The sequence below is a fragment of the Pristiophorus japonicus genome, chromosome 18 (assembly GCF_044704955.1).
Source record: "Pristiophorus japonicus isolate sPriJap1 chromosome 18, sPriJap1.hap1, whole genome shotgun sequence".
NCBI lineage: Eukaryota > Metazoa > Chordata > Chondrichthyes > Pristiophoridae > Pristiophorus > Pristiophorus japonicus.
In genome coordinates, this window is record NC_091994.1 from 21,391,530 (window position 1) to 21,405,155 (window position 13,626).

The following is a 13,626-nucleotide window of genomic DNA, read 5'->3' on the forward strand; positions in this document are numbered from 1 at the left end:
AAGATTAGAATGTGATTTAGATTGCAATTTTCTGTGTCTTCATTTTCGTTCTCTTTGCAGGTCGTACTCATCGGTCAAATCAAGTGTCAGCTCCAGAATATATATTCCTCATCTCTGAGCTTGCAGGCGAAAGGCGATTTGCCTCTATTGTTGCTAAGCGTTTGGAGAGTCTGGTAATCTCATTATTCTTGCTAAGGTGTAATGGCGTAATTATTACAACAGTACTAAGATTCAGATGGTCATTTAATGTTATAAGTAAAGTCTTTTTAAGCTTTAACTCCATTTACGTAGGCATTCTGACCATCATCCTGGACAGTCTGCTGGGAATCTGCATTGGCACCTTATTTATATGCAGTTCTTACAAGAAAGATTCTATAGCAATCTAAACCGCCACATAAGTGACCACAGAGTGCTCCAACCAGAGATAAAAACAGCAGAGAAATGATCACTGATATTATCTGCAACGTGTGGGTGATTCAATAATATTTATGAGTTCACCACTATGTTTGGTTAATCGTGTTTTATTGTAATGTAGTCCTACACTTTTCAAATCACAGTATTAATAGTCCAGGTTGACTACGTTTGACATCTGTATTCCCTTTCTTTAATTAACTATTCAGAATATTAACTACAAAATCTACAACCTTTGCAGCCCAACCTTGATGTATTTTATCATAAAACTTAAGATTCTTGAGAATAATTTGGGACGGTTTATTAGGTACATTCCTTTTCTTTTCCCTGCACCCAAAAGTTTCTCTCCTGACAATGTTGACTCCTGCTGGATATAATTCCACTCCTTGCCCATGCATGTGACTGTGTCAGCAGTCTATATTCAGTTTTGGGTAGCATCACATCTGTTCTCATCAGACTCCCTTACATATGTGTTTTCCAGCAGAGGTCACTGGGACCCTTGCTGATATTTTTTAAAATTCCCAGTCTGGGTACACTTTGGCCAATTACATATAGTGAAGTGGCTACGATCAGCTCACTCAGCACAGACCAGACATCAATCCTGGAATCTCCTTTGATCTAAGTAGCTCAGTACCACAACTCGAGATAGTCCTTCTTGCCTTGGTTGCAGAAAACAAAAGCTGTTTTGATCTATGTTTTAGAGCCTTGCAACAAACTGTTGAACTTGTAGGACAGAAATGAGTAATGTCTGCAAATTCGATCAAACAGTGAAGTGAAGAGATTTAAATTTAAATAAGTAATAGCATTAAAATTGCTTGGAATGTAAGTTAATTAGTTACCGTTTTAGAATTACAAATCTGTTCTTTCTGTAGGGTGCTTTGACTCATGGTGATCGAAGGGCAACAGAATCCAGAGACCTCAGCAAATACAACTTTGATAACAAGGTAGTATCGAACATTTATATAAAAGCAAAATACTTCAGATACTGGAATCTGAAATAAAAACAGAAAATGCTGGAAATACTCGGCAGGTCAGGCAGCATCTGTGGAGAGAGAAACAGAGTTAACGTTTCAGGTTGAAGAGTCATCGACCTGAAACGTTGTGTTTCTCTCTCCACAGGATGCTGCCTGACCTGCTGAGTATTTCCAGCATTTTCTGTTTTTAGTATCTAACATTTCTCTTGTTATAATTCACTTTCTTAACTCAGACATCTGTAAATGTAGCATAAGAAACAATCAATTTCAGAGGATATATGGCACATAGACAGCCCATTCGGCCCAACCAGTCCATGTTGGCTTTTATGCTCCACTCGAGCCTCCTCCCTTTCCACATTTAACTCTCACAGCATAACCCTCTATTCTCTTCTCCCTCATATGCTTATCTAACTGCCCCTTAAATGCATTTATACTATTCGCTTCAACCAATCCCTGTGGTAGCGAGTTCCACATTCTCTCCGCTCTCTGGGTAAAGAAGTTTCTTCTGAATTCATAAAAAATGAAATGTAGATATATATGTACTCCAGAGTTGGTTCGGAGCACTGTGTGCAAAAGTGAGATGCCACATGTGCAAATACACACACGTTAAAAATCAAGGAAGAACTTCAGGCACATATAGTTCATACCTGGCTGTCCATTATTTTGTATAGTGTATGCAGGATGAGGCTTAAGTCCCATGGGAATTCCACCAGCTTCTCACCATAACTCCAGAACCCCCCGGAAAACAGTGGAGTTTCCCATCCGATCACCCCTTACAAGGCAAATAATAGCCAGTGGTGGGGACTACTTAACGCCAGGAGTTCCTGTTTTGGCTCAGTTGAGACCCAGTATATCCAGGGAATTGGCTTGGAACCAACCCGGAAGAAATGGATTCTTTTATTTTAAATACATTTTTAAAGATCAGCCTTTTATATCGTGGAAACCACGGCCAGGATTAGGGTTCCCTAGCAAACTCTCCCTTCCACCATTATGCCCTCTCCCCCCACCGCCAGGGTGGGCAGGTATCAGAATTTCTCGCTGCCACAGGCAGACACGGGACAGAAATGTTTCAGAAGTAGTGTTTATACAGTGCTGTTCCATACAACAACAACTTGCATTTATATAGAACCTTTAACGTCGGGAAACATCCCAAGGTACTTCACAGGAGTATTATGAGATAAATAATTTGACACCGAGCCGATTAAGTAGAAATTAGCGCAGGTGACGAAAAGCTTGATCAAAAAAGAGGTATGTTTAAAGGAGCATCTTGAAGGAGGAAAGAGAGATAGAGAGGCGGAGAGGTTTAGGTAGGGAGTTCCAGAGCTTGGGACCTAGGCAACAGAAGGCACGGCAACCAATGGTTGAGCGATTATAATCAGGGATGTTCAAGAGGGCAGAATTAGGGGAGCGCAGACATCTCGGGAGAGGGTGGGGGCTGGAGGAGATTACAGAGATAGGGAGGGGTGAGGCCATGGAGGAATTTGAAAATAAGGATGGAATTTTGAAATCGAGGCATTGCTTAACCGGAAGCCAATGTAGGTGAGCGGGGCTTGGCCTGCTTGCTGATCTCACAAACTGCAGTGAGGTTATTGCTGGAGGGCACCAGCAGGCACGATCCTCAGTGTAACAACTATCACAACCTGTGGATTGTCAGCCTTGGGGTATTTTTTTTTAATAGGAGCAGGAGTAGGCCATACGGCCCCTCGAGCCTGCTCTGCCATTCAATAAGATCATGGCTGATCTGATCATGGACTCAGCTCCACTTCCCTACCCGCCCCCCATAACCCCTTATCCCCTTATCATTTAAGAAATTGTCTATTTCTGTCTTAAATTTATTCAATGTCCCAGCTTCTACAGCTCTCTGAGGCAGCGAATTCCACAGATTTACAAACTTCTGAGAGCAGAAACATTTCCTCATGTCAATTTTAAATGGGCAACCCCTTATTCTAAGATCATGCCCTCTAGTTCTAGTCTTCCCCCATCAGTGGAAACATCCTCTCTGCATCCACCTTGTCAAGCCCCCTCATAAATCAAAGAGCAAGTTATTAATTAAATGGAGAAAGATTGCAAAGTGCTGCAATCCAGCAGATCACCTCTCATTCTTCTGAATTCCAATGATTAGAAGCCCAACCTACTTAACCTTTCCTCATAAGTCAACCCCCTCATCTCTGGAATCAACCTAGTGAACCTTCTCTGAACTGCCTCCAAAGCAAGTATATCTTTTCGTAAATATGGAAAGCAAAACTGCATGCAGTATTCCAGGTGTGGCCTCACCAATACCCTGTACAACTGTAGCAAGACTTCGCTGCTTTTACACCTCATCCCAAGATTCCGTTGGCCTTCCTGATCACTTGCTGTACCTGCAAACTATCCTTTTATGTTTCATGCACAAGTACCCCCAGGTCCCGCTGGACTGCAGCACTTTGCAATCTTTCTCCATTTAATTAATAACTTGCTCTTTGATTTTTCTCTGCCAAAGTGCATGACCTCACACTTTCCAATATTATACTCCATCTGACAAATTTTTGCCCACTCACTTAGCCTGTCTATGTCCTTTTGCAAATTTGTTGTGTCCTCCTCACACATTGCTTTTCCTCCCATCTTTGTATCATCAGCAAACTTGGCTACGTTACACTCAGTCCCTTCTTCCAAGTCGTTAATACAGATTGTAAATAGTTGGGATCCCAGTACTGATCCCTGCGGCACCCCAGTAGTTACTGGTTGCCAACCAGAGAATGAACCATTTATCCCGACTCTCTGTTTTCTGTTAGTTAGCCAATCCTCTATCCATGCTAATTAATATATTACCCCCAACCCCGTATCTTCCTCGGCTGGCACATATTGAGTCAAAGGACTGAATATTAACTGAGGTGAGCAACAGAAAATAATGATTGCGTGATGTGGGATATCAGAAGACAACGGCCACCTGACCTTAGAAACATAGAAAATAGGTGCAAGAGTAGGCCATTCGGCCCTTCAAGCCTGCACCACCATTCAGTATGATCATAGCTGATCATGCAACTTCAGTACCCCATTCCTGCTTTCTCTCCATACCCCTTGATCCCTTTAGCCGTAAGGGCCATATCTAACTCCCTTTTTAATATATCTAACGAACTGGCCTCAACAACTTTCTGTGGTAGAGAATTCCATAGGTTCACAGCTCTCTGAGTGAAGAAGTTTCTCCTCATCTTGGTTCTAAATGGCTTACCCCTTATCCTTAGACTGTGATCCCTGGTTCTGGACTTCCCCAACATCGGGAACATTCTTCCTGCATCTAACCTGTCCAATCCCATCCTTCTAAATTCCAGTGACTATAAGCCAAGTCGATCCAGTCTTTCTTCATATGTCATTCCTGCCATCCTGGGAATCAGTCTGGTGAACCTTCGCTGCACTCCCTCAATAGCAAGAATGTCCTTCCTCAGATTAGGAGACCAAAACTGTACACAATATTCAAGGTGTGGCCTCACCAAGGCCCTGTACAACTGTAGCAAGACCTCCTTGCTCCTATACTCAAATCCTCTCGCTATGAAGGCCAACATGCCATTTGCCTTCTTCACTGCCTGCTGTATCTGCATGCCAACTTTCAATGACTGATATACCATGACACCCAAGTCTTGTTGCACCTCCCCTTTTCCTAATCTGTCACCATTCAGATAATTTTGTGCCTTCCTGTTTTAGCCACCAAAGTGGATAACCTCACATTTATCCACATTATACTGCCTCTGCAATGCATTTGCCCACTCACCTAACCTGTCCAAGTCACCCTGCAGCCTCTTAGCATCCTCCTCGCAGCTCACACTGCCACCCAGCTTTGTGTCATCTGCAAACTTGGAGATATTACATTCAATTCCTTCGTCCAAATCATTAATGTATATTGTAAATAGCTGGGGGCCCAGCACTGAACCTTGCGGTACCCCACTAGTCACTGTCTGCCATTCTGAAAAGGACCCGTTTATTCCTGTTCTTTGCTTCCTGTCTGCCAACCAATTCTCTATCCACGTCAATAATTACCCCCAATACCATGTGCTTTAATTTTGCACACTAATCTCTTGTGTGGGACCTTGTCAAAAGCCTTTTGAAAGTCCAAATACACCACATCCACTGGTTCTCCCTTGTCCACTCTACTAGTTACATCCTCAAAGAACTCTAGAAGATTTGTCAAGCATGATTTCCCTTAGCATGCAAATATCTGAAAATAACCGAAACATCCTGCTGTTAATATGAAGTTTATAGGGATGTGTGTCAGAGAGCTATAACATGTAGGATTGTGCTTAAAATATTCAGTTCTCAACAGCATTCTCCACTTTCGTCAGACCATAGGGGGAGGTATTTACCAAAGTCACAGGCAAGGAGGGAAGAGCAGAGATAAAGTAATCTCATGCTGCTCTCATGCACCTCCTAGTGTCTAAATTGGAAGCAGCATTTATAGAGGCTTCGGACTGGATTATCTTTGTATTCAAACAATCTTTGAGGTTTGGTACAGGAGGATTTAAGACAGAAAGTTAACCGATTATTTTTTTTAATTGCACAACATACAGAATTGGGTCACTTTTTGTTTTCATTTATATGTCAAATATATTTTGTAATGTATGATAAAATGTTTCGCTAACTACCTAGTATTCGAGATAAATTGATGTTTGAATTTTTTTTTTTACTGATTATATTTTTCTTTTCTCATAGTATGGAACTAGAGCACTGGATAAAATCATTAAAACCATCTTAGGTCAGGTTGAAAATAAAGTACAACCACCAAAAGATTATATTGGAGGTCCCAATGCTTTTATCGATGGTAAGAAATTAGTTCATACCCGGAACATGATTTGCATGTAACATGCAGAGTACATTAACATATTTAAAATCAATTGTAAAATGCATTATTTTGAAACGTGTATTAATGCATCAGTATTTTTAAATTAACTGAACTATTTAGAATAATTCTGTATATCAAAATAATGACGGCAAATGATCTTTGCATGTATATAGCAGCCTTTGTTCTATAGAATATAATATTCAGTCAAAAAATCTAACAAGAAGCATCTGTATTGCAGATATGAGGTTCGGATTGATGGCTGTTGGGATATTCTGCAAAGAAAATCGTTATGGATATATAAATGTGGAAAAAGGTGAGAATTTAATGTTTTCTTTACCCGATTTCAATTTGATTTTCAAATATATAATAGAAAGACATATATTCCTTGTTGGACGGAAGAAACCGAGTCTTTCTACCAGGAATATTCAGTGAACAAGAACCCAGCCACCGCAGTGCTGGAATCCTTGAATTTGGCGAGATGTGAAAGGTGGAGGAGCCTTGTGGAGAACCCTAACTTCACACTCCAGCAGGAAAGCATGGGTCCTGCTCCGTCAACTTGGCAGGGCAAACTCCGCCTATAAACACAGGACAACCATCAGAGCGGACGCCATTGCATCCCACTTGATACAAACATCAAAGGCTTTGGTGGACAAAGAATTTCAATGCCAGGTGAAACAGCAGCTTTCAACAAACTTGATAGTGACACCAAGATTGTCAACTATGTTTAATCGATTCACCTTGATGAACTAAACGCACCCCTGTCGACAACCATATCCGGAAAAGCTGCTGGTCCAGATGGTGTTTATCCAGAATTCTTCAAAGCATTGGGACCCAAAGCGAAGAGATGGTTGACCTCCTTCTCTGAGGTACTGGCAGCTGATAAAACTCCACCTATTTGGAGGGAGACTAAAATAATTGCCCTCCTGAAGCAGGGGAAGAATACTTTTGAAGCCTCCAGCTACCGCCCAATCTCCTTATCTTGCACTTGTTATAAAATGCTGGAGAGGTTACTACTCCACAGACCAGCCCCCATCATCGAACCAACCATCCCTAAGGAGCAGGCGGGCTTCCAGAGTGGCCGTAACTGCTGCGACAAAGTGGTAGCTTTAACAATGCACATCGAAGTAGGCTTCCAGCGCCAGCTGAAGACTGCCGTAGCACTCATGGACCTATCAGCGGTGTATGACACAGAATGGAAGAATGGACTGCTCTCCAAGCTATCCGCCATTTTACCCTGAAGAACAACAATCCATCTTCTCAACTCCCTGCTTAGCAACTGATGCTTCCGTGTGTACTCTGGCATCCAGAAGAGCAGATCTAAGACATTGAACAACGGACTCCCGCAGGGTGCTGTCCTGGCACCCATGTTATTCAACATTTACATCAGTGACCTGCCCGAAACAGAGTCCCGCAAATTCGTGTACGCAGTTGACATTGCTTTGGCCACGCAAAACATGAATCTGTCCATCACTGAAGAGACTTTGATCAGTGATTTACAGAGGATGGCGGCCTACCTCCGCCGATGGCAACTTTGACCAAACCTGGAAAAAGACCGTCACTTCGACATTCCACCTCAACACCCATCAAGCAAACCAAGCTTTGAAAGTCTCCTTTTGCAGTGCAGAGGTAAACCATGCCAAAAAACCTTCCTATTTAGGAGCTATGCTTGATCGCATCTTGTCACATAGACAACATCTCCAGAACCTTAGGAAGAAACTAAAGAGGTCAACTTAATCCAGAAACTCGATGGATCCACTTGTAGAGCAGTCACTCAAACCCTCCATATGGCAGCACCCATCCTGGTGTACTCTACAGCGGAGTACTACTCTCCGGCATGGCTGTCAAATCCGTTGATGTCCAGCAAAATTCTACTGTGAGAATTATCACTGGAACGCTTTTATCGACACCAACACCTTGGCTGCCCACGGTTTGCAAACATCACACCGCCGTGAATATGCAGACTCCAGAGAATACAACCGCAAAGCCATGCCAATCCAGGCCGACTTAAACAACCTACCACCACGTCTCAAATCTAGAAGGCCATTTCGGACCGTCACTAAAGCCCCTTCAGTGATCACCCCTCAGCCTTGATGACCAATGGCGAAATGCTTGGAAGAACTGTGACATACGGAATAGATTCCTTCTAGAGGACCCTACAGTACAACCTGAAGGATCAATACTTCCTCGCAAATAATGGACAACTATCAACCACCTCAGAACTGGTCATGGTAGATGCTGCCACCTTCTCCATAGATGGAAGTATAAAGCATCCCCATCACGCAACTGTGGAGCTCCTAATCAAAACCTGGAGCACATCACTGAGCACTGCCCTCAGAGGAAATTTGCAGGCAGCCTACAAGATATCCACGCTGTTACACTGGAATGTTTGGCCTGGATATCCAACTTTGATACTGACATTTGATTTGCTACTACTATGCGAAAGAAGAAGATAAGTACTTAAATGAAAACAAAATGGGTATTACACCTGCATAATTTTTGAGATCTTTCTGACCTCTTCTGGAATTGATGCAAAGTGCTTAGCGATAAGATTTGAACTAAGGTGTTGGATTTAATTTACTGCTGTATTGTGCTTCAACTGGAGGAATTAAATATTGGGCCGTAATTAGCTCATTCACTGTTCAGCTCCTTAATCCACACTGTCAATTGTTTGCAGACAGGTACTGGAGCTAATACATGAAAAATAAAGCAATACATTATAAAAATATTAGGGCTGATTTTAGCTCACTCCATCCAGTGTAAACAGGGCGGTGGCAACCGGAAAATGCCGTTGAGGTACTTACACAGGTGCTCCAACCACCATCTTGGGTAGGGTCCTGCGATGAGCAGCCTGTTTCAGGCAGGATATGCGAGTTGGGGTCCTAAGACACACATCGGACCCCGATTGCAATTTCGAGAGAGAATTGGGCTGACCGTGCACCCTTAAAGGGACCGGTGAAGATTGATCAGAAGACAGCCCAGTCAATATTAAAAAATATTTTGGTGGGGCCGGGAGGAGCAGGACTGCCCTTCCTGGGTCATTTTTTTTTTAAACAGACCTGCTGCCAGCCCAGTCTCCCCTATCCCTGTTAGGATCGCTTCCCCAACCCCGTTGACTGCTGGCCAGCTCAGAGTGGGAGCCAGCCGATGTCTCACCTTCCCATAACTGGTGAGCTGAAGCAGGGTGCCCACTTGGTGCCTGCAACTCACTTGGGGCATGTAAATGAAGCCTTGGCCTGAAAATGGCTCAGGCCTTACGTCGGCTTTAACGGGTTGCTGCAAATGCATTCTCCCGCCATCTGCCCGCATTTCTGCCTGGAGAAAAGCGGCCCTATTATGTTCCAGCATCACCTCAATTATCTATAATAGGTTTGAATATGAACTGATAGCAAGTTTTTTAGTTACGGAATTCAGTGACAAAACACCAACAATGTTGATACTGTTTCTTCCACTTATAATGGCCCTGAATCATCTGGACTGTCACATAAACTAAACAAAACTAGTGTTCCCAACCAAAGTGCGTTAAAAGTAATGGTTGTCCTTGTTGATTGTAGTGAATGGAATATTGGTTTATTGGCACTATTTTTTAAACTTAAACTGACATTAGTTACAAGAAATACAGATAAATTAGCCATGCTTTGACTATATTTGAAATCATTTTGCTATCTTTGGTGCTAATGAAATGATGCACGGTAGTTCTTCCGGAGTTTGAGGTCTTTATAGCCAGTGCTGCAGTTGGCCCTCTCTCAGTTTATGACTAAATATATACCTGATATTACTCAAAACTAGGATTTGGAATCAGGAGTCCTTTGACAATCAGTGGCTAAACTGAACAAATAACATCAATACGGGCTCAGATTGCCAACTCCAGTTGCAAGTATTCATGGAGGCTTGATCACGTGGCACTTGAACGCAGTTTACAGCTGTTACTGCATTTATCTTATAACGGGTTGGGTCCCTGTAGTTGATAGGCTCACAGGGAGAAAAGACTATCAGAAAATGATTTTACTAAGTGGCAGTCGCGGACTCGATCTTGGGAAATTTCCCGAGTGCTCCCATGAATGGTTTCCTGCCACCCCTGATGGATTCACTCTCTGATTCCTCAACCACCTCCGAGAAGTCAAAGGTGGTTAATTCTTGATAATCCCAAACAAAAGAGACAATGCTGGAAACACTCAGCATGTCAGGCAGCACCTGTAATCCAGAAGAGTTGGCAATCCTGGGCATTAAAGGGTGGGAATTTAAATGTTATTTCACATTCCAATGAAAAATGACACACTTCCCATGTATACCAGCCATGTTGGAGTCTTTTAATCCAGGCTGAAATTACTGACGCCATTAGCACCTTGCATGAAATGTTTCACAGATCTTCCACATTCGGTTATTTTTCTCCATCTCCTCATCCATCACCAGGTGACATTCTGCTCGTGGCACTTGGTTACGTAGAACTTTGCTGGACACTTGCCACGCTGGCGTTGCCGAGGACTGGCCTCCACACTCGCCAATCAAAGCTCCGTCTCCTCTCATCTTCCCTATTTTCTCCCAGGTTGCTCGCAACAGTGCCCGGGAGATCAAACCTCAATTCCGGGAGGCTCCCGGACAATCCGAAAGATTTGGCAACCCTAACATGGACCAGTTCATTAAAGAGGCTTGCTCCAAAATTGATTAGTCAAAAAAAGGTGATAAATAATGGTGATAAAACAGAAGTGATTTAATGTGACTTCTTTCTTTTCTGTTTCAGACTGCAGCATCACAAAATTCCTGAATCGGATTCTTGGACTCGAGGTTCACAAACAAAATGCACTTTTTCAGTATTTTACAGACACTTTTGATTATCTCATTGAGAAGGACAAAAAAGATGGAAAATATGACATGGGAATTCTAGGTACGACCAAGCAGTTCATTAAAAGCAGATTATCACCTGAGATTTTCCACCTTTTCTCATATCTTGTATCTATATAATGTTGTGACACTCACTCCGCCCACTGCTTGCCCTAAATCCACTCCCAGTGAAAGAGACCCCCGGGGAGAAATTCAAGACCATTTTGCCTGTTTTTTTGCTCAGAGTGTGAAGGATAAGGGGACTAATTTCGGGTCATGATCTCCCACGCTCAATCTCCCTGGAATTGTGCCAGCCATCAAATTAGAAGCCGATCATTTTTGGGGTGTCCAGAGCACCTACCTAATATAGGTGTTTTTAAAAATTTGTTCTGGGATGTGGGCGTCACTGGCTAGGCCAGCATTTATTGCCCATCCCTAATTACCCTTGAGAAGATGGTGGTGGGCCGCCTTCTTGAACCGATGCAGTCCTTGTAGTGAAGGTACTCCCACAGTGCTGTTAGAGAACGAGTTCCAGGATTTTGACCAGTGACGACGAAGGAACGGCGATATGTTTCCAAGTCAGGATGGTGTGTAACTTGGAAGGGAACTTGCAAGTGGTGGTGTTCCCATGCACCTGCTGCCCTTGTCCTTCTAGGTGGTAGAGGTCGCGGTTTGGGAGGTGCTGCCGAAGAAGCCATGACAAGATGCTGCAGTGCATTTTATATAGATGGTACACACTGCAGCCACGGTAGGCCGGTGATGGAGAGAGTGAATGTTGAATGGGGTGCCAATCAAGCAGACTGCTTTGTTAGACACCTTGATTAAGCAAATTGGGCTCCTAATGCCGGTTACAGGACCGCGATTGAAGTTGCTGTACAAATGGGCAGAGTTTGCGACGTGTAAGCTCTGTTTAGTTGTACCAGGTCTTGAGCAGCCTAACCAGCGGTCTCTAAACTGACTGCTGGAGGCCAATCAAGAAATGGCAAGGAAACCTTTTAAAAGTTAAATTCCTGTGGCGCCAGGCAGAGCAGGCGTGCTCCACAAACATACTTTGGGCCGCTGCCAGCCTGGGATCACCCTCTTTCTGCTCCCCCGCCCTCCCAGGTCCTTTCTGCAGGCCGGCGGCTGAAATTGGCCAGGCACCGACCAGAAAGCGACATCGGGACGCCCAATTGCCATCCACGGCTCACCGGTTCCATTTATATGAGGCCTGTGCTAAATTTCAGTCAGGTCTCAAGCTGGCAGTCACTTCACCAAATTTTCAGCCTGTGTGTTCTCTTTGCCATTACTATTTGGCTACAGCCAGAACTTAAGTATTTGCATCGGAACGTTGAAGATGAAGGTGGCATTAGTTGATCATACATAGCCTTGATTTGGTTCTTAGACTTGGTGCACTGACCCCACAGGGTTACTTTTATTGATTGTGTCTCTTATATTTCATCAGATTTAGCTCCTGGAGTAGAAGAGATATATGAGGAACGTCAAGAGGTATTCCTTACACCAGGACACCCACAGGATGGACAAGTAGTTCTCTATAAGGTAAATTATTGTTATGCAGGTCTTATTGTTGTACTTGTTGTTGTTGCTCTTATAAATGGTATTAATTAGTTTGAGAACCATGCTTTTGTATTGTACTCCATCTCTCTGTTTCTGTCTCAGTTATCTGGTTAGCATATGGTGTAACTGAAAGAGTTCTATAAATAAAACTTTAAAAATATATATTTACTATTTCAGTCACATTTAATGAATAGCTCTCAGCATAGGGCTGCATCCTAGGCCCAACTATCTTCAGCTGCTTCATCACTGACCTTCCCCCCCCCCCCCCCCCCATCATAAGTTTACAAATGGGGCCGTTCGATGATGATTGCACAGTGTTCAGCTCCATTGGTAATTCCTCAGAAAAGGAAGAAGTCCATGCCCAAATGCAGCAAACCCTGGAGAATATCCAGACTTGAGCTAATAAGTGGCAAGTAACATTTGCGTCACACAGGTGTCCGGCAATGACCATCTCCAACAGGAGAGAGCATAACCACCTCTTGACATTCAGTGGCATTACCATCAGCCGAGTCCCCCACTATCAACATCCTGGGGGTCATCATTGACCAGAAATTGAACTGGACTAGCCACATAAATGTGGCTACAAGAGCAGGTCAGAAGTTGAGTGTTCTGCGACAAGTAGCTCACCTCCTGACTCCCAAAAGCCACTCTACCACCTAAAAGGCTCAAGTCCAGAGCGTAATGGAGTAAGCCTCCACTTGTTTCGGGTGCAGCTCCAGAATCTCGACACTATCCGCTTAATCAGCACCCCATCAACTGGCTTAAACATCCAGTTCCTCCATCATTGGGGTACTGTGGCAGCAGTGTGAACTATCTACAGGATGCACTGCAGCAACTCGCCAAGGCTTTTTTTCAACCCAGGAGGACAAGGGTAGCAGATGCATGAGAACATCGTCATCCCAAAGTTTCCTTCCAAGTCACACACCAACCTGACTTGGACATATCTTGCCGTTCCTTCATTGTTGCTGGGTCAAAATTCTGGAACTCTCTACCTGACAACATTGTGGGATTTCCTTCACCACACGGACTGCAGCAGTCCAAGATGTCCCACCATCA

General features: G+C 43.5%; 1 protein-coding gene across 8 annotated transcripts in view; it reads left to right on the top strand.

The window, feature by feature from the left end:
• Positions 1–13,626, top strand: part of sbno2b (strawberry notch homolog 2b) — a 184,904-nt gene that overhangs the window by 156,105 nt on the left and 15,173 nt on the right. For all 8 annotated transcript variants that reach the window (XM_070859729.1, XM_070859727.1, XM_070859728.1 and 5 more), the window contains 6 exons: positions 61–173; positions 1,284–1,355; positions 6,066–6,174; positions 6,434–6,508; positions 10,934–11,077; positions 12,458–12,552. In XM_070859729.1, the coding sequence (XP_070715830.1) occupies positions 61–173; positions 1,284–1,355; positions 6,066–6,174; positions 6,434–6,508; positions 10,934–11,077; positions 12,458–12,552 (608 nt within the window). The remainder of the gene's footprint in view (positions 1–60; positions 174–1,283; positions 1,356–6,065; positions 6,175–6,433; positions 6,509–10,933; positions 11,078–12,457; positions 12,553–13,626) is intronic.